Source organism: Xenopus tropicalis, chromosome 3 (assembly GCF_000004195.4).
Source record: "Xenopus tropicalis strain Nigerian chromosome 3, UCB_Xtro_10.0, whole genome shotgun sequence".
Taxonomy (NCBI): Eukaryota; Metazoa; Chordata; class Amphibia; order Anura; family Pipidae; genus Xenopus; species Xenopus tropicalis.
The window spans coordinates 18,199,832-18,226,324 of record NC_030679.2 but is presented as its reverse complement, the minus strand read 5'-3'; the positions used below and the strand labels follow the sequence as shown (position 1 = coordinate 18,226,324).

Sequence of the window (26,493 nt, the reverse complement as noted above, 5' to 3'; positions counted from 1 at the left end):
TTTTGTATTAATAACATTGGCATCATCATCTTCACCAGCCAGATGAAAACCCTACCTCTTATGTCATTTATTTAAACAGACACCTTAAGTTCCCCATGTTTGTTGGGAATAAGTGATAAGTGAATCTGTCCAGTTTCGCTTTGCAGAAAAATTTGTGAATCTTGGAAAATTTGCTGCGAATCCATGCCTGCCGTATTATTTCGCCCATCACTATTGGGAATCTCCCTGATTGTAGTCCCTTTTCCTCAGTAACCACAGTGAGAGGACCGTCTCCTACTGTCAGTTATTTGCACCTGAAACCTTACTTACCCATTGCATTGAAATGTATATATAGTTACATAACTATGTAACTCTGGTCTTATGTAACTACATAAGGTTGAAAAAAGACCAGAGTCCGTCAAGTTCAAAACTTCCAAGTAAACCCAGCACACTATACTGACCTACTGTATATATACACTTACATACCTAAACTACAGGTACATCAATACTAACTGTAGATATTAGTATCACAATAGCCTTGGATACTATGCTTGTTGAAGAACTCATCCAGGCCCCTCTTAAAGGCATTAACAGAATCTGCTATTACAACATTACTATTCCCCAACCTCACTGCCTTCACCTTGAAAAACCACCTACGCTGCTTCAAATGCAAGCTCCGTTCCTCTAATATACAGGGGTGACCTTTGGTGCGCTGTTCGTGTTTATGGGAAAAAAGAACATCCCCTATCTGCCTATAATCCTCTCTAATGTACTTGTACAGAGTAATAATGTCCCCTCGCAAGTGCCTTTTTCCAGAAAAAACAACCCCAACCTTGACAGTCTAACAGTCTAACTCAAGGTGAGGCCTTGCCAGAGACCTATAAAGGGGCAAATGTTTTCATCCCTTGAGTGAATGCCCTTTTTTATACAGACATCATCAATACAAGAATCACCAGTCTTCTGATATCATTAAAAGCAGTGGAGCAGGGGGTGTGGCAGAGGTGGAAAAGAAACCCTGGATCACTTCAATTTGGAGCCTCTGAGCAGGTGTGACGTGTCCAGACATGGCAGCCACTAACCCTCTGTAGTGGTTGGGGAGGTTGGGCCCTAGTTTTATCTTACCAGATCCCAAAAATTCCTGATAATATATATCATGGCATGTACTTGTTGCCCTTTTATCACATGACTGCTTGCCTACAGGTTTTTAATGGGGATTAACCCAAAGCATGGCGGCACAAAGGTTAGAGTTGAGGCCTTGCCGCATTGTCGTTCTTAGATTCTATTACAGCCAGGGAACAAGGCTTTTCTTTTAGAAATTGACTCAAGTGTGTCTAAATGGGACAGGGACTTAGCGCTCTGGGGCAGGGACTGATGTGAATTGTGAATATTCTCTGTAAAGGGCTATCTAAATAAAGAATAATAATATAAGCTTATCTTTAGATAGTTAGTAGGTACAGGACAACAGGGAATAGGCACCTAGGAAGCAGAATCTGTATATAATAACTAAATTGATGATTTATCTGCATATATATATATATATATATATATATATATATATATATAATATACCATTATTACAGCTGGTATGTATCTGTCACAATTACATTTAAAGACATATGTGAATGTTAGTGTCATTGTCATAAAAATATGGAGTTCAGCAGAAAAATAATAAAAGCCTAGTGTATCAGGCATTTCCCAACCACCAGCAAAGAGCTAATATAAAGCATGATTTTATGTTCACATGACCTAATATGTTTATTTTATCCCAAGTCTCTTATTCTCCAGTGAGCCATTCTGCAGAACAGAGGAACAGAGCTGTTTGATAACATAAAATATCGGCTGTGTACAAGGGTGTTTTTTACACTGAAACACGGATACTTTGCCAAGTTCGCTAAAACAACGACAGATGTGGTTACATGAAAACAATCAGTAAAAAGCAATGCTTACAGTAAAGGGTAGATCTAATGATGAGAAAGGGATCCCCAGTCTCCATAAATCATACACTTAGGAACAGCATATTTATTTTTCATGCATGATACTGCCAAAATATACAAATCTACAGGTATGAAGCCTAGTCCTTACACTAGCTTGAGGCAACATTGAGTCTCAAGCAAATATTGCAACATATTAAAAAGCATCTAAAAGCATGCTGAACATTGTAGGCCATTCCATTTTTACCATATTCCCTTTAGCCATAATGACCCATACGTGCCAGTAAGATTACTGCAGAAAAAGTATTTTGAGCATTGCATAAACCCCAAACATGCCAGTAAGTCCACTGCATAAAATAAATTAAAATATAAATAAATAAAATAAGGGTATTGCATGGACCCTAGACACATAATAAGCCCCCCCCCCCCAAAAAAAAATGCACTTACACCTTAGCTCCTTTATGTCCCAAACATGCCTGTAAGATCACAGCAGAAAATGTATTCAAAGCACTGCATTAATCCCAGACATGCCAGTAAATTCACAGCAAAAAATGGATTTAGGCCACTGCATAGTAGAAAAGGCTGATTTTTCCATATAAAGGGTTTATTAGTCAAAATATTAGACTTAGTTGTTTGAAAGCCTTTTTTGTATAAGAAATCTGACTGTAATCAAACAATGAAATTATATAATATAACAAGCGGCGCATGAAGCTTTTTCCGATGCACAGTCTGTCTTTTCTAGTTATGGGTGTTAATTGTGCATAGTAATGATTTACGGGTGGGCCCAAAACCAGCTCCAGGTCGAGCGGGTTCAGATTGCTTGGGTGGTGCATACAAAGAAAAATATCTTACCTGATGCAAATCCTGACCATTCTGAGTTATGCTGCCCGCCCTTCATCAAAGGAGTTAAATTTGGGCCTTGTATGTTACGACGTAACTTTTGGAGCTTAATTATTCGGTAAAGTGTTCAAAACAGTCAAAATGATTCATTTGATCAAAGTGGAGATACTTGACAAGTTCTTAAACATCCTCTTGACTACGAAAAGTGATAATAGTTGTGATAAAAACTCAAACTATTGGGATTTCACAAGGGTTCATATTTAAATAAACCAACACCATATTTTCGAAAAGGGTCTCCTTCTATCCTAAATTTAATTGTCCTTCATTATTCTGGTGCATAATTATACATTTTTTTGGGAAATCATAAATACTGGGTTTTTTTTCAGATGTTCCTGGATTTTGTACAGGAAACAACTTTTGTAACACTTTGTAATAAATTATTTCCTACCCGTGAGGGGTGAGCCCATCTGCTATCCTGTGTGTGTGATTTGATTGTTGGAATAAGATGATACTGTGGCTTCAGAAGGGCAATGCCTTCCTATGGATCCACTAGCTGTTAGACTGGTTTATATAGATGTAGGGACCCATAGGGTTAAGCTCCCTATGGTGTTATCCCTTATTCTTATCTTATCTGTATTGTTATAGGGCAGAGCCCTCTGATCTCAGGTTACTGTTATTAGGCTGCCCTCTATAGGTTTAGCCCAGGTTGACCACTCCCCTTGGCAGACTATATAGTGTCTTGCACAAGGAAGTGGCTTCCTCTTTTGGCTGCATGCTGTGTTCTGGACAGATCCCAACTGAGCCTGGACCAGAACATAGGCCCAGAAGCCATTTGTACCCTAGGGGACCACCTACCCTAGTGCTAAGTCGGGGACAGGGCCCCGTGAACGAGGTAAAGCCAGCACAGACAGTTTTATTATAGCACCCTCTAGGAGAGGTGATTGTAGTCAGATTATCTAGTAAGGGCAGTCATAGCCCCAACCAGGAGTTGTAACTAAAGGGTTTAGTCTACCCAGGCTTTGTGTGCCATTTCTGCAGGACCGCGGTTAAGACATAGTATTCAGGCAGTTTCTCACCCTGATCAATAGTCGGCCGGAGGGATCCATTCCAGATAAAGGGCATCCATTCCTGAATTCAGCTAATCCTCTGTGCAATCTCCAAAGGGGTTATTCTGTGCCTAAAGTGTCACATCTGTTGTACTATCTGTGACATCATACACTGCTGTGTCTGTGAGTATACCCTGCTGCACTATTACGCTGTGCCTTTGTCCAATAAATTGTACTATAGTTCATGAGCAAGAACCTTTCTGGCGTCCATTATTCCATCTGCACCACACTAGCTCTACCTAGTTGTAGTTCAACTACACCCTCAGCTCCATCAATACCTCCCATATAGCGGAGGCCCACTCCTGTGCATTAAGGTCGCATGTAACACATGCTCTATACCTATCACTAGCCTGGGTTTTGCCATATCACAGCCAAACAAGTGTTACATTTTGGCGCCCAACGTGCTTTTATATTGATATATTCAATTTATTTAACTCGGAGCCATAGCCTTGAGGGACTGAGCTGCTGTGTGTGTGTCTTTAAAATTTTGCTGACAGGCACTGCTGATCGCTACAGACAAAGGCGCCTGCAGTCCTGATCGTAAACCCTGATATGTAATTGGCCGTGGGTTCGGGCTTGAAAGGTTCCCCGAGTATTCCCATTGGCCAGCGCCCTTGTCAATCATCTAATTGCTAGTTTTGGCGCTCTTTTGTACTGAAATCCCGCGTGAGTCAAGTTGTTGACGAGATTTCACCGGGGAGGGGGCAGGAGCTGACGTCACGGCGGCCATCTTGTGACTCGCACTTGACTGAGTGAGACGCATGCCTCAGAGCTCCTGTACCTATTGCTGTGAAACGGTTAGCGGCTGCTACCGATTATACTTTCTGCTTATATAAAACATATTGTCTCATCGCTTACCCTACCTGGGGACCCAGAGGGAACGACCGAGCGACTGAGAGTGAGGCTCTGCGCATAACCATCCACGCGGCTGCGGGACGGACCAGCCAGAACCCTCACACTACTACCACTGCCCTACCTTGCCTTCCGTGCGGCTGCAGGAAGGTCGAGCGGCAGACCGAAACAACTTCCCCGAGTGCAGTTAGGACCAGCGGCTGCGGCCTAATCAACACCGGAGGACTGTGAGTATAAACCGCGGCTGCGGACTACTCCATTCAGTGACCGCTTGCTATATAGCATAAGCGGATAAATATTTGCGGGACTTTAACTTACCAATTCCTCAGAGTCAGCGCATATTAGAGTAAAATGGCTGACGCCAGTACTACCCCCCGCCAGCTTACCCCGGAAGCCCCGGAGAGTAATCCTGAGCCACAGCCCCCACACCGCTATGCGTGGTTGGGCACATTTGGGGAGAGGTATGAGGAAGATGGGTCGAAGTGGATAGAGGCTTTCTGTGGCTGTTGCTACACTGAAATTTCCCAGGCCTGGAGAGACCTGGAGCCTAGATGCCCATTTTGCAAGACTAGATGCTGGGCTGAGCCACTAATCTGTCCACAGGGAGTGGCTGGGGAGCAGACAGGCAGCGCAACATCAAGCCAGTCTAGGCCCGCCACCCCCATGCCAGAGAAGGCAGAGCAGGAGCCTATCCAACAGGGCCCTGCGGAATCATCTAGAGATCTATTGCTGTCTCCTACAAAATCCTCCAGCAGTGAGGACCTGTGCGCAGCTGTTGTAGCTATGACCATCCAACCGGTAGTGGCAGGAAAGACTTCTGATGTGCCGTCTACTGATGATGAGAATGTAGAGTTGCTGTTAAAAATGGCAAGAGGCAGAGGAAGGATCAAATCAGAGAGTCAAGGAGAGAAAAGCTCCACTTCTTCCACAGGGAGTGGGATGCTATTAAAATCCGTTGCCCGGCGCAGGTACCCAAAACCTAACTGGGGCCTGATGGACATGGGCCCTCTACCAAAATGCACGCTGCCTGAAGGGGAGCACCGATTTGAGCCGGTGGTATCTGTCACTCCACCTACAGACCCCACTTTCTGTTTCCCGCCAGAGTGGCCCAGTACTCCACCGCCACCACACGCGGTGAACAAGGACACTTTTTGCTGGGTGGCACCGGGAAGAGCTGACCCAGAGCGGTACCGTGCTGTATCCAGAGTTCAAAGGCTCATTAACACCCGAGTGTTTGAGAAATGGGGATTCTATATGCCCTATGCCCCTGAGTGGGTATTTGACGAGATTGCCAAACATGTGGATGAGTGGATCTACGGTGAGCTTATCCGCAGGGAAAAGATCGGTTTGGGAGGAATCTTTAAGAAAGACCGGGAGAAGCGCCACAGAGATGTCGATTACTTGTATGACATTGCCCAAGAGTGGTGGTTCGGGAGGACCATCCTCAAGCACGGCGTGAAATCTTGTGGTAAGCACCAAGAGGAGCGGAATTTTTCCCTCAGTTCAGACCTCCCCAGTGGAGGCCGGATCGACAAGCCGCACCCTGCATACTACGTCTCTTACGAGGTAACAAAGGCCAAGTATGAGAGAAATATGCATTGAGAAAACCCCACGCCGGTTCCAGGTTAATTTCCCTTCACCAGATGGGATTTTCCCCCGGGTGGGAGGTGGGTAAGTTATTTCCCTAGAGTTAAGGGCAAAATACCCACCGTTCTCATTGGGCACACTCCTAAGGACTGCCGGTAATGCTGCATATAGGGTGTGACCCCATCTTCAGTTTATCCACAGTGGTGGATTTGTTATTTTAAGTTTGGAACTCTCCACATTCCTTCAGGAGAGACTGTAAAGTTTGTTAATAGTTGGGTGAACAAACAAAGACTGCTGCGCCCCATCCCACTACAACTTCTACTTCATTGCCTGATCCACACCACGAAGTGCATGTCGAGACATCCATGAACACTGGGTTTGGGTGGAAGGCCTGGACTTAATAAAGTTGATGGGTGGGGATGTATTACAGTTTAAATTGTGCCCAATAACAATTTCTTTACAGCCAAGCATGTGCCTGGGGACCCCTGAGTGAAGGCAGGATCGTCCTCATGTGTAAGTGTATCTATTATATCCCTGTTGCAGGTTACAGGTGGTATATCAAGGATACCTAAGTGTGTACCTGAGCACCACTGTTTAGGGGCAGGAAGGTGACTCAAGATTTATAAGTATTGTGCCTGTTATACCTCTGTTGCAGAGCCAGAAGGTATTTCATGGATCTTTATAAGTAAGTGCCTGAGTGATCTATTATGACACTCATGAATGTATATGGTTTACAGAAACGAAACTAGTAACGAAACAGTTAAAATTTTCTGTGCCTTAAATTTTTCATTTTCAGCTATCCAATGTACCGGATACTCCTCAGGAGAGGGTATCAGAAACGGATGTATGGGTACTGTATTTTTGCACTAAATCAATGCACTACTGTTATTGCTTGAAATGTGTAATTAATATTATTTGCCATTGCCGGGTCGGAATGGAATTTTCCCCCGGGTGAATGTAGGGACCCATAGGGTTAAGCTCCCTATGGTGTTATCCCTTATTCTTATCTTATCTGTATTGTTATAGGGCAGAGCCCTCTGATCTCAGGTTACTGTTATTAGGCTGCCCTCTATAGGTTTAGCCCAGGTTGACCACTCCCCTTGGCAGACTATATAGTGTCTTGCACAAGGAAGTGGCTTCCTCTTTTGGCTGCATGCTGTGTTCTGGACAGATCCCAACTGAGCCTGGACCAGAACATAGGCCCAGAAGCCATTTGTACCCTAGGGGACCACCTACCCTAGTGCTAAGTCGGGGACAGGGCCCCGTGAACGAGGTAAAGCCAGCACAGACAGTTTTATTATAGCACCCTCTAGGAGAGGTGATTGTAGTCAGATTATCTAGTAAGGGCAGTCATAGCCCCAACCAGGAGTTGTAACTAAAGGGTTTAGTCTACCCAGGCTTTGTGTGCCATTTCTGCAGGACCGCGGTTAAGACATAGTATTCAGGCAGTTTCTCACCCTGATCAATAGTCGGCCGGAGGGATCCATTCCAGATAAAGGGCATCCATTCCTGAATTCAGCTAATCCTCTGTGCAATCTCCAAAGGGGTTATTCTGTGCCTAAAGTGTCACATCTGTTGTACTATCTGTGACATCATACACTGCTGTGTCTGTGAGTATACCCTGCTGCACTATTACGCTGTGCCTTTGTCCAATAAATTGTACTATAGTTCATGAGCAAGAACCTTTCTGGCATCCATTATTCCATCTGCACCACACTAGCTCTACCTAGTTGTAGTTCAACTACACCCTCAGCTCCATCAATACCTCCCATATAGCGGAGGCCCACTCCTGTGCATTAAGGTCGCATGTAACACATGCTCTATACCTATCACTAGCCTGGGTTTTGCCATATCACAGCCAAACAAGTGTTACATAGACATAAAAGGTTGAACTCAATGGGCGTGTCTTTTTTTAACCAAAGTTACTATGTTACTCTGTAAATATATCACCCCACCACCCAAAAAAATGTAATAGGTCTGCTTTATTATTGCTTTTAGACATATGTGCACAAGAACTAAGGGGCTCAGATTTGCAACCCGTCACACTTGGGCACTTTGTGCCAGAATAAAAGGTGCATGATGCTGCATGAACTTAACTTTAGCCATGCACTTAACACCTATCTAGGTATTATGTAGTAATACAGGCTCTCCTATGCCTTGTACCTTTTAAAGATTTCCAAAGCCTTAAACACCCCACGGAGCACTGTTCAAGCGATCATTCAGAAATGGAAGGAGTATGGCACAACGGTAAACCTACCAAAACAAGGCCGTCCACCTAAACTCACAGGCCAAAGAAGGAGAGCGCTGATCAGAAATGCAGCCAAGATGCCCATGGTGACTCTGGACGAGCTGCAGAGATCTACAGCTCAGGTGGGGGAATCTGTCCATAGGACAACTATTAGTCGTGCACTGCACAAAGTTGGCCTTTATGGAAGAGTGGCAAGAAGAAAGCCATTGTTAACGAAAACCATAAGAAGTCCCGTTTGCAGTTTGCCACAAGCCATGTGGGGGACACAGCAAACATGTGGAAGAAGGTGCTCTGGTCAGATGAGACCAAAATGGAACTTTTTGGCCAAAATGCAAAACGCTATGTGTGGCGGAAAACTAACAATGCACATCACTCTGGACACACCATCCCCACTGTCAAATTTGGTGGTGGCAGCATCATGCTCTGGGGGTGCTTCTCTTCAGCAGGGACAGGGAAGCTGGTCAGAGTTGATGGGAAGATGGAAGGAGCCAAATACAGGGCAATCTTGGAAGAAAACCTCTTGGAGTCTGCAAAAGACTTGAGACTGGGGCGGAGGTTCACCTTCCAGCAGGACAACAACCCTAAATATAAAGCCAGGGCAACAATGGAATGCTTTAAATCAAAACATATCCATGTGTTAGAAAGTCCAGATCTAAATCCAATCGAGAATCTGTGGCAAAATCTGAAAACTGCTGTTCACAAACGCTATCCATCTAATCTGACTGAGCTGGAGCTGTTTTGCAAAGAAGAATGGGCAAGGATTTCAGTCTCTAGATGTGCAAAGCTGGTAGAGACATACCCTAAAAGACTGGCAGCTGTAATTGCAGCAAAAGGTGGTTCTACAAAGTATTGACTCAGGGGGCTGAATAATTACGCACACCCCACTTTGCAGTTATTTATTTGTAAAAAATGTTGGAATCATGTATGATTTTCGTTCCACTTCTCACGTGTACACCACTTTGTATTGGTCTTTCACGTGGAATTCCAATAAAATTGATTCATGTTTGTGGCTGTAATGTGACAAAATGTGGAAAAGGTCAAGGGGGCCGAATACTTTTGCAAGCCACTGTAGAATTATGCATGTGCGCGCAAAGTGTTCTGTGTATAAGCAAGTTTGTGTGTTGGTACCATAACTTGTGTGTGCATGCATGAGTGCGTAGCCTGGGGGCAACAGTGGTGACTCCACCTTACAATTTATATGCAGAGCTTCTACTGTTATAAAGATTACTACAACAAAATTATGTTTGTGTATAACTAGGTGCTTTACTTACCTATGTTGTGTCACAGGCTTTTCTGGTTCCAGGTTTGGAACAGTACAAAGCAAAGAACATCCATAATATGTTGGTAGTTTGGGCAACATAGTGAATTCTTATAAATGCAGAATCTTGCTACTATTGGCTAGATAAGATACCTCAAAACATTCCCATGTCCATATACACCTGGTACAATTTAAACCCTTCCTACTTGGAGGTAATTTGTGCTTACTGCTGGGTCTGCTTATAAGTAAGGAGAACTGGAAAAAAAACAGTGCCTAGATGTAAAAACAAGCACTCTGTAATACATAGCTTGATAAAACTTTAGTTCACAAACTGTAACTGAAAACATTCTTTCCCAGGAAGACCTGAGGATGTCACCTCTACTGTAAAAAGTAATTTATCCCTTTTTAAAGGAAATCTATACCCCCCAACCAACGTAAGTGTCTATAAAAATATATTGCATTAACAAGCTACTAGTAGTAGGCAGGTTATATATAGGCATTATGGGTGAACGTGATGGACGTATGTCTTTTTTCAACCCAACTTACTATGTTACTATGTTACTATGTAAGCTCATATGTAAATCCCTGTTTCATCTAAATAATCCATTTTCATAAAAATATTATTTTTTTAGTAGTATGTGCTATTGGGTAATCCTAAATAGAAAATTGCCATTTTAAGAATTAAGGGCCACTTCCTGGGATCATAGGATTCACAGTGCTCACAAACAAGCCAAGGCACACATACATGCTAGGCCCTATTAGCCAATTAAGTCTGCCTTTTGCTTCCACACTACTTCCTGTTATAGGTAGAGCTGCATTATTTCTTGTCATGTGATCTCTGAGGGAGCACACTGCCCATCCCTAAATGGTGGATCAAGGAATTTAAACTGCTGCCATTCTTTAAATATTAATACTAAGGTCTCCAAACTTTGCAGAGCTAGTCACCTGGTAACTGCAGTTCAGAATTAGAAAAAGTGGGTGGAGGCAACAACAGCCAATCAGATTTTACCTATTGATTTTCAATGGGAAATTCAACCTGCTGCCATTCTCACAGTATTAACACCAGGGTCACTAGGGAACTGCATTTTTAGGTTTTAAAAAGTGGGTGGAGCCACCAACAGCCAATCAGACTTCACCTATTGAATTTTTTTGGTTTATATTTAAAATGTTGCTTTGCTCACACTATTTATGTCAGGGTTCCCAAACAAGTGGGAGGAGCCACCAACAGCCAATCCATTTCCACCTATTAGATTTCATTGGTTTATATTTAAACTGATGCCATTATTTAAATATTAATTCCAGGGTTGTTAAAGTTTCCAGAGTTAGTCACTGGGTATTTGCCATTCAAAGTTAGAAAAAAGTGGGCGGAGCCACCAACAGCCAATAACATTTCACCTATTTACTTTCAATGGTGAAGTGTAAAATGCTGTCAGCCTCACAATGAATGCCTGAGTAACCAAAATTTTCAAAGTTGGTCACTGGGGGACTGCAGTTCAAAAATAGGGAAAGTAGGTTGGGCCACTAACAGCCAATCAAATTTCATCCATTGAATTTTATTGGTTTAAATTTAAAATGCTGTCATTCTCAAACTATTTATGCCAGGGTGCCCACTATTTGTCACTGGGTGACTTTGACTCAAGGTTAGAAAAAGTGGGCGGAACCACCAATCACAATTCACCTATTGACTTTTATTGGTTTAAATTTTAATTGCTGCCGTTCTTTAACTATTAATCCTAGGGTCCCTAAACTTAGCAGAGTTAGTCACTGGGTAACTGCAGTTCCAGGTTAGAAAAAGGGGGTGGAGCCACCAACCAGCCAATCAGATGTGGGGAAATTTAAGTTGCTGCCATGCAGACACTATTAAAACCAGGGTCCCCAAACTTTGCGCAGTGGTTTTTACTGTATAACTGTGGTCCAAGGTTAGAGAAAGTGTGCAGAGCCCATTCAGTGACTTCATGTTTTTCAACCCAACATGAAGTTTGTTCTCAAACTTCCCTTTCTAGTTCTTATTGCTCTTACTTGTGTCATTTGATTTGTGTATTACATGAAAGTATAATATACCCCTGAGCATGTTAGAAGTCTCCTAATGTATATTTGTTTATTACTATATTTAGCGCCATAATTATCCTATAAGTGATATTCTAATGAACTGTGCTTAGTGATGTAATCAATGCTTATGATATAGTAGGGAAACTACTGTATTATGACAAATAATGTCCTTCAGTGCCTTTGTATGGTCATGGAGCTGCTCAGTGGTTTCTAATATCCTTAGTTTTTACATTAGAAGAAATTTATTTTCTTCAATCTAAAATAATAAATGCTACATTTTCTTTTATTCCTATGGACGTGTGGTTTTTTTGTAACATTTTTCCATGTGTCTGTATGTGTTTCAGCAAAGTAATAATGGTACTTGATTATTTTATTGGACAGGGGGGAAAATGCTTTCTTGGGAGATCATCTTTCAGCCTTTTGTATGGCCTTTTTGTTATCATTATAACTCCAAGTATTCCTGGAATGCACTGCAGCCTTCGCTTACAGCAAAGGGTTAAGCCAGGCATTTTTGTGTGTGTGTGTCTCAGGCAAAGGAAGCAGAGGTTGGAGACTCAGCACAGGAAATAAAATCAATGCAGCCAATGCATTCAACATCCCAGCTTTAAACTAACCACTGACAGGACAGTTAAACTAAACACTGCCAGGACACAAGAGCTTTCCCTTTTGTGGTCGTGGCTTTCATTTAGATCTTGGAGAAGCTGTGTGACGCTCCTTTTTCTTTTTTTGGATGAAGAACAGATTTTAGTTTAATGACTTTGCAGAGTAAAGAAGGAATCGAGAGATAAACGTCCCAGGTAGGACTGGAGAAATATACCAGAATTTCAGAATATTCTTATTGAACATCATGTATATTATAGATTGATGGACAAGAAAAAGGGGTTTTAGATTATTTTTTTTTGTTTGTATTTGGATTGCCGCAGCCATGGTGTATGTGTTATAAAGCTGGGGGCCAGTTTGAATGGATGGTGGGAGCATAGCTTCAATTCTACATATGAATCTCCTCAGTGTGTCTTTGTTAGGGGGATGCAAATTGGTTTCATGTGTCAGAGGACTGTGGATTTATGATTTGTTTTTTTATGAAAGCTTCTATTTTTGTAGTCAAAGAGAGAGGCTGATAGCTTTCATTGCAAATTTTGTTTCTTTTATGAATTTATCAGATTATTTGCTTTGGGTTGATAAAGGGGTGGTTTAAGTTAACTTTTAGTTTGTTATAGAGAGACCAATTCTAAGCAACTTTTCAATAAGTCTTCATTATTTGTTTTTCATAGTTTTTGAATTATTTGCCTTCTTCTTCTAACTCTTTGCAGCTTTCAAATGGGGGACTTTTTTTTCTATTCAGGTCCTCTCCTATTCATATATCGGTCTTTCATTCAAACCACACCCTGGTTGCTAAGAGTTTGGATCCTAGCAATCCAATAGTTGCTGAAACTCCAAACAGGAGAGCTGCTAAACAAAAACTGAAATAATAAAAAAAAAACCAAAATTACAAATAATGAAAAATGAAGACCAGTTGCAAATTGTCTCAGAATATTACTCTCTACATCATACTAAAATTACAAATAACTTGAAAACCATATTTTAATGAATGTACGGTATATTGGAAAGTTGCTTAGATTTCTTTCATTATACAGAAGAATAATTTCTGGATAAAGATCTGCTTTAAGAATGTTCTGATTAACAGTCATAGGTCAAACATAGGGGCATATTTGCCAAACAGCAACGTTTTTGGAATCCTAACTGGAAGTAACTAAGTTCATCCATTGTAGGTTTAGTTATCTAGGAAAAGCTGAAGGTGAATTTCCAGATAAGGGGTCTTTCTGTAATTTGGATCACTATATCTTAAGTCTGCTTAAAACATTTAAACATTAAATAAAACGCAATAGAATTGTTCTTCCACAAATATGGATTTGTGAAGCTTAATTACATCAAGTACAAGGTACTTTTTCATTATTACAGTGAAAAATCATTTTTAAAAATTAGAATTATTGGCTTAAAATATGGCCTTCATATGTAATTCAGAGCTTTCTGGATAACAGGTTTCTGTATAAGGGATCTCATACCTACAATTAATATTACATCTATTATACAGCCCAACCTATTCCACACTTCCCACTTAGGGGTATTGCTTATAAATGCAAGTTGCTGAACTCCACTGATTGCAAATGTATTTTATTTAAATGAAATCAGTGCAGCCCTTCTAGATGGATTTTCCATTTTAAGATCATTTGCAATTCTGTTTTTTTTACCCCAATATCAAAATGTATAATAGTACCCATAAACCTAAAAGAAGATTAATTCATTCTGAGGCATTTATATTTTATTATGCATCTGTTCAGGCCCTTTTCTGTTTAACTTTGCCCTTCATTTAAACTGCTGTTGTTGCTAGGGGTGTGGGACCTGAAACAAATAGCAACAAAAAGACATTTTGAAAAAATGTTTAATAATTCAAAAACTATAAAGAAATGCATATTGTCTTTAAATAGTATTGTCCACATTACAGTATTTAGGTACTTACTAGTACTGACACACCAGATAACAATGAGGAAATGAACAGTATGTTGGCAGGAGCAGGGAAATCCACCTTTGTACCACCATTAACCCCATTCTGAGTCTACTCCCTGTCCATTGCAGCTACACTGAATATAACATTTGGCTGGAAAAAGCAGATATACAGGTATGGGACCCGTTATCCAGAATGCTCGGGACCTGGGGTTTTCCGGATAAGGGATCTTTCTGTAATTTGGATCTCCATAACTCAAGTCTGCTAAAAATAATAAAAATATTGAATAAACCCAATAGGATTGTTTTGCCTTCAATGAGGATTAATTATATCTTAGTTGGGATCAAGTACAAGGTACTGTTTTATTGTTAGAGGGAAAAAGGTAATCATTTTTTAAAATTAGAATTATTTGCTAATAATGGAGACTATGGGAGATGGCCTTTCAGTAATTCGGAACTTTCTGGATAATGGGTTTCTGGATAAGGGATCCCATACATGTATATATAGAGACACGCATCTGAAGCTGCATTGTACATACCAGAGCAGTTATATAGGGGACTAGCCACAGATGCACTGTGAATTCCGACCAACCAACCACCACAGTAATAGAGGTACAGAGTCACAGCTGCACTGTACATTCCAACTGACAAAGTGGTTGTAGAGACAATATACATTCCAGCTATAGAGATGCAAAGCCACAGCATTCTAATCTGGAAAGTCTGGGAAGCAAATGGAATAAAGTTCTGCACTGTGCATTCTATTGATATAGGCAAAGCCGTTACAAAGGCCTACAGGCAAAGTTGCACTGAACATAGAATATAGATTTCCATTTAGAAGAGTTAAAGCTTAAAAAAAGTTTGTGATCTCCCATTACAAAGTCACACATCCTCTAGAAACATATAATATCTAAGTTAATGCACCTTCCCCAAAGTGGCAATGTAAAAGGAAACTACTAAGACAATATTACTTTTTTATGTTAGTATTAATACTCGAGACTGCTATATTGCTAACTTTCTGTAGAAGGGGTAGTTGTCTATTTGGATTTCCTTTACTTAACTTTCTGTTTGATTGTTTGAGTTTTGATGAAGTGCAGCACATGGCTCCAGGTTGCAGGTACATTGTATATCAGTCGATTGGAGCATGAAAGAATGGGGGAAAACAACCCACTGAGTCTTCAGCTATAAGCTGAGTAAAGAGAAAGAGTGTTGATGGGCATTGCTCCTTCTATGTAGTCATGTTGTGTGGCAAGAAGGTCTTCCACTGAGCATCCTGCCTCCTTTGCGTACCTACTGGTCCTTGATATTTATTCACGTGATTGGCAAGGGTGCAATAAACATATTTAACTAGCAATAGACCCATAAACAACTGGTGGCATGAATAAAACCACATTCTGTTCACCATTTTGGAGTGCTACTGAAATATTCTTGTCTTGGATATCTACCCTGTGCAGAGGGAAATTCAACTTTGCACCCAAGGCTTCAAAAATCATTATTATGTGTAAGTGTAACACTGTCGCTTTATGTTGACATTCAATTTGCATTTTCAAATTTGAGCATATTCTTTAGGGTCACATGATTTTTAAGGTTTCTGGGATTCAAGCAAATCTCCAAACGAATCCCAAAATGAAACAATGGCATCCCCTTTGGTACCCATTTGGCATCCTGGATTTGGTACACTTGGCTGGCTTTAGCCAACAGCTGGTTATTGGCAATTGCTTATATTTAAAGTAAGTATAGATCTAATGATCTGTGTCTTCATTTCAGACCCAGTCGTTAAAACACTCTTTCGTTTAACATGGATGATTTTGAGCGTCGCCGGGAGCTCAGGAGACAGAAGCGGGAGGAAATGCGCCAGGAAACGGAGAGGTAAAATGATGGATGACCTGGGGAAGGGTTGCCATGACTGAATAATTCCTTGGCTGTTTAATTTGGAGGATTCCCATGTCTGGGAGCCAGGTCTTGCTATCTTCATTATCACACCATGATGTATTCGGCCATGTTGTATTTCCAAAAAAGGTTATAAATAATAGTTTGTGCTGGCTTCTGTATGTTGGTCCAAATAAGGCATGTAAAGAATGCAGCCAGGGAAAAAGAGAATACTATTTATAAACCAAATTTATGGCTGGTCCCAGCCAGGCCATTTTCCCTAATACTTTGCAAAAAGGGGAAAGTTTTTTTTAAAAAAATGCTTGGCATTTATATTTCTTTTTATATCATAGCAAATGCTGTGGGGTTAAATGCTAATGCCTATAATGTGTTTGGGATTTACATTTTTATTTATGAGGGTATAACAAGGGTGTAAATCCTGCAAGTACAATTATGAAAGGTGCAGAGATCACGTATTGGATGGTTAAAGGAACAGCATCACTGTGTGTGTGAGGTGTTTTCCTGTGTGTTGCAGTTACTTATGCGTTAAGGCCAATAAATCAGTTTCAGTTAACCTAGCAGGGAATCGTATCAAATTGGCATACAACTCAGGACCCTTTAACATCTTTTACATTGCGCCACCATTTTGTGATGATCTGTGTGCCCCCCTCACTGATCACCTGATAGGAAAATTATGGGGGGGGGTTGTTACCAAAAAAGCTTTATGGAGTGCTGTTAGGGTGCAGTGGGGGGGGGGGTTCTTGCTCAGTCATGGTCTTGGACAAGAATGTCTTGATTATTCATCTGGGAATATTGGATTTAGCTGAATCTTATACAAATAATCAAGTAAAATCTTGGAATCTTTTTTTGCGTACTTGATTGAATTACTGGCATTTCTGTTTTTTGGCAGCTTGGGATTGAATTATTTGTACTTTAAAGTGAAATCCATCTTGAAAAAAAGTATTTGGTATTTTTGTCATTTTAGAAAATATGCAAATGCCCATTAATGTTAATTTATTTAACAACAATGATGCTCATTTAATCATACTGGGCAACTTTGCCCTGGGACAGTAACACAGCAACCAATCATAGTTACAGTTGTATTATTAAACATACAGTAGACTGATCAAAACTATTGGTTGCTATTGGTTACTGTGCTGGTGCAAATTTTCCTGGTGAATAAAGTTTAGCAACCGATCAAGTCAATAATAATGCTAACATGAAATATTTAACCACATCAATCTGCTGTTTGTATTCAGCCCCTGTTAGAAAGTAGTTTTTTTTATTTCCATATGGGAAAGAGAGGTTCTGGTTTTGCTGTAATAAACTGGGACAATTTAGGTAATGCCTGACCTGCTAGCCCTGACAGGTACACCAAAAACACTGGCTACTTCCTGTGATCTCTTACTGCATTTAGGGTCACAGTCCACACTGCTGAGGCTGATCCTGGAGAGTTGCAACAACATATAACCACTTAGATTCAGGGCATATTTATATATATATATATATATATATATATATAAACTTTTCATAAAATATTATTAAAAGGAAAACGATTAAAAGATACAGCTGAATAATTTGATGGGGTTTGTTTTCATCCCTTGCACACACACTGTACGTTTGTTTTTTTTCAGTTCCTAAGTCCTAGGAAAATGACCCTCCAGTTTGATCTCTAAATCCACAAATCCCACTTAAAAAGGTTCCTGGCATGTGCTATGTGTCCTTCTGCATAGCGATCCAAATTCTTTTGCAGCTGCGGACAGAACTGCTTTTGTAAAAAAAATCATTCTCTCTTCGGGGACATATTAAATAGCTCTCTGTGAAACCATTTGCAACATATGGACTGGAAGCTGGCTGGCTGTTAGCTTGCGTGCACTCTGGGTTTATGCTGAAAAAGCATGTTCTTGGTTTTACAATGTTGGTCGCGTAAATAAGTTTTATTTGAAGGTGAATAAAGCAGAAAGCATGGGCAGAAGCCACAGCCATGTTGTAGCAATGGTGATCTCGGGCGTCCTTTCAAGAGAACAGAGACATGAGTGAGTGTTTCAGCCTCAGAGGAAACCTAATTGTTAAAAGGGAATTTTCACCTTTAAGAACTGATTTGGGGATCTGGCAACTGAATAATACTGTGCTTATATTATTCAAATCTGTTCTGCGTATAAGTGGACCTTGTTAATATTCTGCTCAAATCCACACATGTTACACACATATATAATTTCATTGACACTAAAGGAAAAGGCTTTGTAATAGCACCTGAAACAATAAATGCTTATAAAATATGCATTATACTGTATATAATTATGTATCGGTTCTGGGCACTCCAGCCTCACCAGTCCTCCTTCTTTATGCATAAAAAACTTTAGTGTGTAAGAATATTAGATATAAAGATGTTATTATTGTCCTGTAGCCCTTCTGCAACCCACACTTTAGTCAACTGAGGGCCTTGAATTGTTGGGGTCCTCCTTCTCTCCTATCCTGGTCTTGAGCAAGGTGAACAAGGTCCTAAAATAGGTGGGGCAGTGCTAATTTGCAGATCGAAAATAGGAGAAACTTACCTAAAAATGGGAAAGATATAGGGCAGATTAAGGGCAAGCATGCATTGTCCTTATAGGAGAAGAAAATGTAAAATCACTGCCAAATCTTCCAAAACTTCTTGTACTGTGCATGCAGCTAGAAGGAAGAAAGATAATGGCAGTGCACCAGCCCAGGGTAACAGGTAAGTTATTTTACCCTTCCTTCTCCTCTAAGACAGTTTTGAGAGCTAATTAAACAAATCTCATCATGCTTCGAATCATTAAAGGTGATATAAAACTTCCGTTAAATACCCTATTGCACTCAACCCTCTAAAATATGGCAAAATTTAGTTATAGATGGTAGAGAATCCTGCCAATGTCAGCCAGCTAGCTGTTATCTAGGGAGATATAGGGAGATTATTGTGCAGGCTTGATTCTATTGGAGGATCTTCTTGCATTAATTTATAATAATAATAATATAATAATGAAGCAGTAGAAATGTACCACTGATTTGGGTTTTGCATTTATACTTCTACTCTCTATTTCATTTCTTCATATCTTTTCTTCTGGAATTTGCACTCATTATTATTATTATTTATATTTATAGTAATGAAACACACACTCACATTCATAGCTGTGATAGTTGCAGAATATAGTTTTGCAAGGGATTTAAAGAAGAAGTATTTCTTACTGCTGTCCACACTCTAGCCTTACTTGGTCTCTATGGTGAACACACCCACACCCGCTAAATCCACTACAGGTGACTCATTTGAGTATGCAGGATTTATGCAAATACCAACAGCTTTTTAGAAATGACCAACTGCAGAACTGAAGTATTTTTAATAGGGAGTCAATGGTTTACCAATGATTTATGCAGAACCATACATTGAATTATAAAAAAAGAAAATAGTATCCTAAGCAACTTTCCGACATACAGTAATTCAAAATGTTCAGTTTTTTAAAAAGTTATTTGTATATGTCTGTACTTCATTCTACGGATGCACCAAATCCAGGATTTGCTTTGGCATTCGAGCCGAATCTGGCCTTTTTTGGTAGAATCGGTTTCAACCTAATTCACGGTCCCGGCCGAAACGAATCCTAATTAGCCTAAATTAGCATATGCTATTTCACATTCGGAAAAGGTTAAATGGTAGGGGGGAAAAAAAATTCACCGCGCGTTACACACCCGTCAACTTTTATCCCTTCCCGGTTCAGGATTCACCAGTATCCGTCAGGGTGGGTTTGGGGGTTCGGCCGAACCTAAAAAAGTGGGTTGGGTGCATCTTTAGTTCATTATGCTAATTATACATAAAACATAAAAAAAATTTTCTTGAATTGTTGTTGAAAATGTTTCTTGAATTACTAAATTCCAATTCCAGTCTGAATACAGTCGGGTCTATGTTATTTAGTTGATGTGATCATGATTGGAGCAGTAAAAGGGGTCTAAACACTGTTGCTCAGACTTACTTTACTTTGCAGGACTTTAACATATTATTAAGGGTTAAAATGTACCTAGAGCTGTAGTCTAGCAACACCAGGGTTGTATTCTTACAGGGACCTTACTGCACTGCACTGGTCACGCTCACTTTACTGATTGTTGCTGTACTACAAATCCCAGCATGCTTAAACAAATTATCTAGGGCACACTGGAAGCTTGTAGCCCAGCAGCATCAGAGTTGAACTCTTAAAGCAATTTTGTTAAAAAAATAATAATAATTAAAACTTTTCCCTAGATCTACAGGGCCCGTGGCTGCATTAAAATGCAGAATGATTCTCCAATGAGAATCCCAGCTGATCTGTGTCAGTCTGGCTCCATGTTCTTTGTTCCTACATTTGGAGTTGGAAGCATTAAGCACAGTTTCCCAGCACTGAACAAGTCTGTCCTTCCTCCCCATGTTTGATTCCAGTGTAATATAACGATGCCAAAATGGCACAATAATCTCTGTATATTATAACAGCAAGTTGGCTCACAGCATTCTCAGTGATAAATTTTCTTGTATCTATAATTATATTTTTGGTCAGTAGAATTCTTGTTGGTGAATTTTTCTCCATGTGTAATTCACTGTGTGTCACTGGTAGTCAAAAAACTATTGCTCTGTGAGCAGTGTCGGACTGGCCTACCTTGATACCAGGAAAACTCCCAGTGGGTCCTCTTGCTCCTGACCATTTGGCCTGCTTCATGGTCATTCCCTATTCCTGAGTGGGAACAAAGAGGAAAAATAGATGGAAGAATAGATGCTAGCATATAAATAAAAGGGACTAGGAGAATAAAGAGGTTGGGTCAGGAAAGGAGGAAAAATAGTTTGGAGAGTGGGTCTAGAGGCTAAGGTTTTCTGGTGGGCCCCTTGGGTCCTAGTCTGACACTGTCTGTGAGACTTTAGTTTTATTGTTACCTATCTTTCTGTTCAGGCTGTCTCTTCTGTCTGTTCATCTTTCAGTCTCTCAAACCCTTTCCTGGTTGCTATGGTAAATTAGACAACATTAATTGGTGACTTGAAGTGATATTTTGAAGCATTTGAATATCAGTTTTAGGAGACTGTGCCTTGGAACATCCCTTTGTAATCCTCACAAACTATTACTCATATGTCTTAATAAGGAACTCCAGCGTTTGGTATCTTCTGTAAACATTTAGTATACAAGTTTCCCTTATATGGTTAAGCATGCAAGCTTGGTTTTCCTTTGCAGGCCACTCGTGCAGACAACAGAATCTTTCCCCTCAGCCTTTAAAATAAATGTTTGCCCTTAAAGTTGATACGGGCTGTCTTTATTATACTACAAAATGGCTTTAATCGCTAGTCCGGATCTGTGTTACATAACAGGTAAAATAATAAATAGGGCCTGGATAGGATGACTTTAGTTGGATGGCTCATCGGGATCGAGCTTGTCACTAACACTCCCGACGGCACTTCATTCAGCCAGCATCCCTAAGCTCTGTATTTAAATGGCTGGGCTGGGAGAAAAAGGATTCACTTATATCATCTTGCACTGAACTACTCATCTTTCTGCTGATATACTTTTTAGTGAGCTAGAGGCACTAGAGCCCTACTTTGTATCATCACATAAAAGCAGCTATTGAAATCTCTTTTCTTTCATTATTGCTGAAGCATTTTATTCTTAGGGTTAAGCACTGTGGGCGCATAATTCTACAGGTTTCAGCAGGTACAATTGTGAGTCGAGGGCATTGGCTTTATTTTATATATAACAGGGCATTAAGCTAAAGGTCTTCTGCCTAGTTGACCCTATGCCACTGAAGTGAGACCCCATGGAGGGTCTCCTGGCTAAATGAGGCTGTGGGTTGAGATATAAGACATTATATCAATCAAAAAAAGACACACTCACCCTCATGGTCTTGAGGGTGAAATCCAAAAAATGCATATTTATTAACCATATGCAGAGAGCTGCTGTGTGCTTGCAGTAGTACTTCTGAGCCAACAAAGCCTGTCTCACAACAGTCTCTTGGGGTATGGGTGTGTAGAAGGTTAAAGGGATTGCACACCTCTAAGAGATCCATATAAGTGTTACTTTAACCCATGGCTAGGCCTAGTTCACAGTTGGGAGAGAAAGTTTTCCCTTCCAGGTTAGAATTCCTAGACAGTTCTAAAAAGAGGAGTCTCTATGTACTCTGTTTGGAATTCACTTCCTGGAGGGGGTGGTTGATGCTGGAGAGCCTGAGGTAGAGGTAGGACTCAAAAGGTGTAGATTGTATAAGGAAAGTTTATGTAATAGCTGTCTCTAGGAGTAAGGCTGAGGGTAGAGCCAGAGGCTCCAACAAGGAGATCAGAAGGGCAAGTACCCTGCAGTCACCTGCCAGCATAGGGATAGATTTCTGGAGTAAAATCCACAGTGAGCATCCTTCTACTGAGATGCCAAACTGGATCTGAAGGGATCCATGTGCATCTTGGAAAAGTCTGCTGTGGATGGATTGTTTGTGTTCTGTATCATTTCTGAAACCAAATCAAAGAGAATGTAAGATCCAGCAAGTAAAGTATATTTAGATCTGTTATATTTGTTTGATATCACTGTGTCCCCACCTAAAGGAGAAAGTCCTGTATAATGCACACTGTTTTGGAAGTTGCAACTGGCCAAGTCTAAGTTGGGTACAAACCGGCAAGGTCATAGGGACCCAGAATTTACAAATGCACACACTTTTGACACTCCTATACTACAATATCCTTTTTTTAATGTCTGTAAAGCCACAGAGCCCAGCTTATAAGGGAATACGAATGCAGGTTTCAGTAGTGATTAAAAACAAAACAAATATGATTAATATAGGGCAATGATCAGATTTACCCAGTCTGAATGGCCTGTTGCAATTTTTATGACATCATAGTACTCACTGATGTAATAAAGTGCAGACACAGCCCAGTTGGATTAACCTGAAATTTAGGTTCATTCAAGTTCAAAAGCCCCTAGCAAACAACCCATAATGTTATATACATAGTTGCCATGAACATTTGATTCTAAATATTCTTTTATTGAAATAGATTTTCTTATAAAGCACAGTCGCTGTATTTCTGGCACGATTTTCCTTAATACTGTTACAGTCAGCTTCTGTAAAATAAAAGCATCATCGGCTTGTCTCCGCACATATTTTAAAATCACAGGCTGGCTGCAAATCAAAGCTAGCCTTGGGCTTTTATAGACAGACAAAAGTACAGCATGTGCATTATCTCCTTTTCTGGCCAGCACAATATGTGATAATGAGCTTAACCCTTCCATTCTGGCCTGGAGGAGCGTGTTAATGAGTTACTCTCTTTTTTTTAACTTTGGTGTGTATTTAGCATTTGTAGAAGGGGGTATTGCTTCTGTAACATTAGCTATTCTCAAGTTATACCATCTCTTTTAACTTGCCAGTGTTAATTTTGATTTTTATTGAATGTGGCCCCCCAAACCTCTAAAACTGTTTTTACCTTTTAAGTGGGAATCTATTGGGCTAATGTCAGAAGGGCTGATTACTGACCTGTGGATAAACACAGGCTGAGAATCAGCCCCTATGCTGGCATAAGCCTTTCCATGTGTCTGCACCAGGGCCAACACAATAGCTCCAAAATCTTTCACCCAATGCAATGATGCCCCTCTAGGGGATGATTCTCGGCCTGCAGATAAACGCAGAGAATCAACCCCAACTGGCATTAACTTTAGGGTTGACACCTTAACTATACCGGCTGGGACTTACAGGGTGATGTAAAAGGGCAGATATTCACCTAGTGGATCTCTTAAACTGGTGTTCAAGAGAGAAAGTATTGGGAAAGTTTGAGGGAGTAACTAGCTGGGTTAGAGGTATAACTGGGAAGATTAAGGGCAGAACATTGGGAAAATGATAAAATGTAATACCACACCTGACCTGAGCTGTACTTAATTATAGGCACACATGGACCCAGGCCCATGACGCCCACTGGCCACATCTGAACTGGGGACTAGGTGGTAGATTTTGACAGCTGTTTGCGGGTGGGTGTGAGTGGCCTAGGGGCACACCATCTTTAAATGGACCTGCATAGACCCATACATAGGGCTTTAGGGGGGCAGTCTATATATTTAAGAAAACAAAAACAACCCCCCCCCCCCCTTCCGACTGCAGCTGGACACTTGTGGTTAAATCCGACAGCAGAGTTGAGGGGGCAAAGGTTGCCTGTTCTTTAGGACTGTGATTGCCAGTTGCCAAAGGTGGGGTGTCAAAATTACAGCTGTGCCTCTGGCTTTAGCCAGGGGGACAAACCTAAGGTATATGCTGTTGAACTACTGGTTCTATATCTGAACTACAAATGCAGTAAGTTAAAATATTAAATTAGCTCAATACAGATTTGTGTAGATCTCTTCTGAAAATTTCTACAATTTAGATAATTATATCTCTAAATTTCAATATATTATCTGTTTTACACTGTTAATATAATGAATTTGATATCACAGCGCCACCCGCTTTTCTTATGAGCTTTTTTTGTGTGTGTTTTTACACAACCCTTTAGTTTTGAAACAAGTAAATATTAGATAAGAAACAATATCCAGATAAACAGCAAAAACGTTATTCTTTTTAATACTCAGTCTATGATGTAAATAATGTGAGTTCAGATTAGATATCTGGCCACAATCAGGCAATGAATAGCTGCTTTATGCAAAGGTACTGTGCCCTTTAAAATAACAGCAGCCAAATTATGCTGCACTCCCAGAGGAAACCTAATCTCCATTTTCTAACTGTTTTTCTTGGGCAAAATCTTTCACAAAATGTGTTAACAATTTTCCTAGGAGTGATTAGCTGTCACAAAAGGTGAATTAATCGAAAGTATATGCAGCCTTGGAACCTGCTAAATTCCCAGCCTTGCATTTTCTCAGTAGAGACTTTGCGGCCTCTGATCACATGTCATGGTTATGTGACTGTAAACAGTGATCCTGTGTAACGTTGTTCAACCATTCCCTCTGCTCTGATTCTGCCGGCAATGAAAAATGAATCCACTGTGCACCAAATATAGCATATAATGCAGGCAGGATCCAAACAGGCACACCGCTACTTTATACTGTAGCAAACACACCTTGCGTACTAAGACAATATCACAACCTACAGGCAAGGCAGGATTAAAAAGAATATAAATGGCCCCACAGTGTCTCCTAATTCTCTAAAGAAACTGACAAAAAAAAAACAGTAATAGATGCTGATTCCCAGCGCTGTGTCAGCCATTTTGCTAATCTGTCTTACATACAGAGATTATTATGCCATTTTGGGGTCATTCTATTACACTGGAATCAAACATAGAGAGGAAGGACAGACTTGCTCAGCGCTAGGAAATATGGAGCCAGACCAGCTGGGAATCTGATTGGAGGATCTTTTCACAATATTGCTTGCTGTGATTGCGGGCAGGGATTTGTGGCAAATTTAGGCGGTCGCAAATAATTTGTCCGCACTGCTCCGTACGGGAGTTTAAATGCCGCTTATGCGCACTTGCGTCCGCACGGGTAGAGAGGTTTGTTTGTGCATGCAGGGGGATGGGGGGGCTGTGGGCGGCCTAGGGGCGCCCGGATTTGAAATCCGGCGCTGTGTGATTGTAACTTCAAAGACTGAAGGAAACAAAATTTAAATAATTTATATAGTGTTGGCAACATGACAGGATTTGCAATTATTTCCTAGGGTGACAGGTCCCCTTTAAGGTTACCAGATTTCCAAAGTGAAATCCAGGGCAAGAAGGGGTGGCAATGCCAGCAGCAGGCATAATTTTTATGTCACACTTTTTGGCCATACACCCATCCAACATCACAGCCACATATGTTAATCTTAATATATTTCCCTAGAAAAGCTCAGCAGAAAAGTTGGCACAGAAAGTTTTGAGGAAGTGGGTGGAGGTAAGGGGGTCAGGAGACTGAAGACTACCTCTTCCTTCCTCATATCCTGGAATAGCGACGACTGGCTGGGGGGCAGAACTCTTGCCATGGGGACAGTCAGGCACAGCTTTCAATGGCAGGGACGGTTTTGATGGAGACAATGAATCTGAAACATACAGTCTAATGGTAACTTTATTTTTGACCCAGCCGCCTGGATCCATTTGGTGTCAGGTGTGTCCATGGTGGGTGTGTGTCAGTGAGGCAGAGGAGGGGTGGTCTGGGCATGGGGGAAGGACTGGAGTTCAGGTCCTCCATCTGGTTTGTTAATTGCTTCTCCTCCCACATTTGCTTTAAAGAACCAAGGAGGTGGTACAAGGCTTATAATCAGAGTGCTTTCAATTTCACTCATCTTCAGACAGTGTTGCTTTAAGTATCCATCCCTCTTTAACCATGA

General features: G+C 40.7%; 1 protein-coding gene across 2 annotated transcripts in view; it reads left to right on the top strand.

Annotated features, from left to right (window-relative positions):
* Positions 1–26,493, top strand: part of cald1 (caldesmon 1) — a 125,834-nt gene that overhangs the window by 43,731 nt on the left and 55,610 nt on the right. The window contains exons 1-2 of one of the 2 annotated variants that reach the window (XM_004912794.3): positions 12,442–12,647; positions 16,117–16,218. In XM_004912794.3, coding sequence (XP_004912851.1) covers positions 16,148–16,218 — 71 coding nt within the window. In that variant the 5' untranslated portion in view covers positions 12,442–12,647; positions 16,117–16,147. Of the gene's footprint in view, positions 1–12,441; positions 12,648–16,116; positions 16,219–26,493 lie in introns of those variants that run through there. The other variant, XM_004912793.4, reaches the window with a different exon arrangement.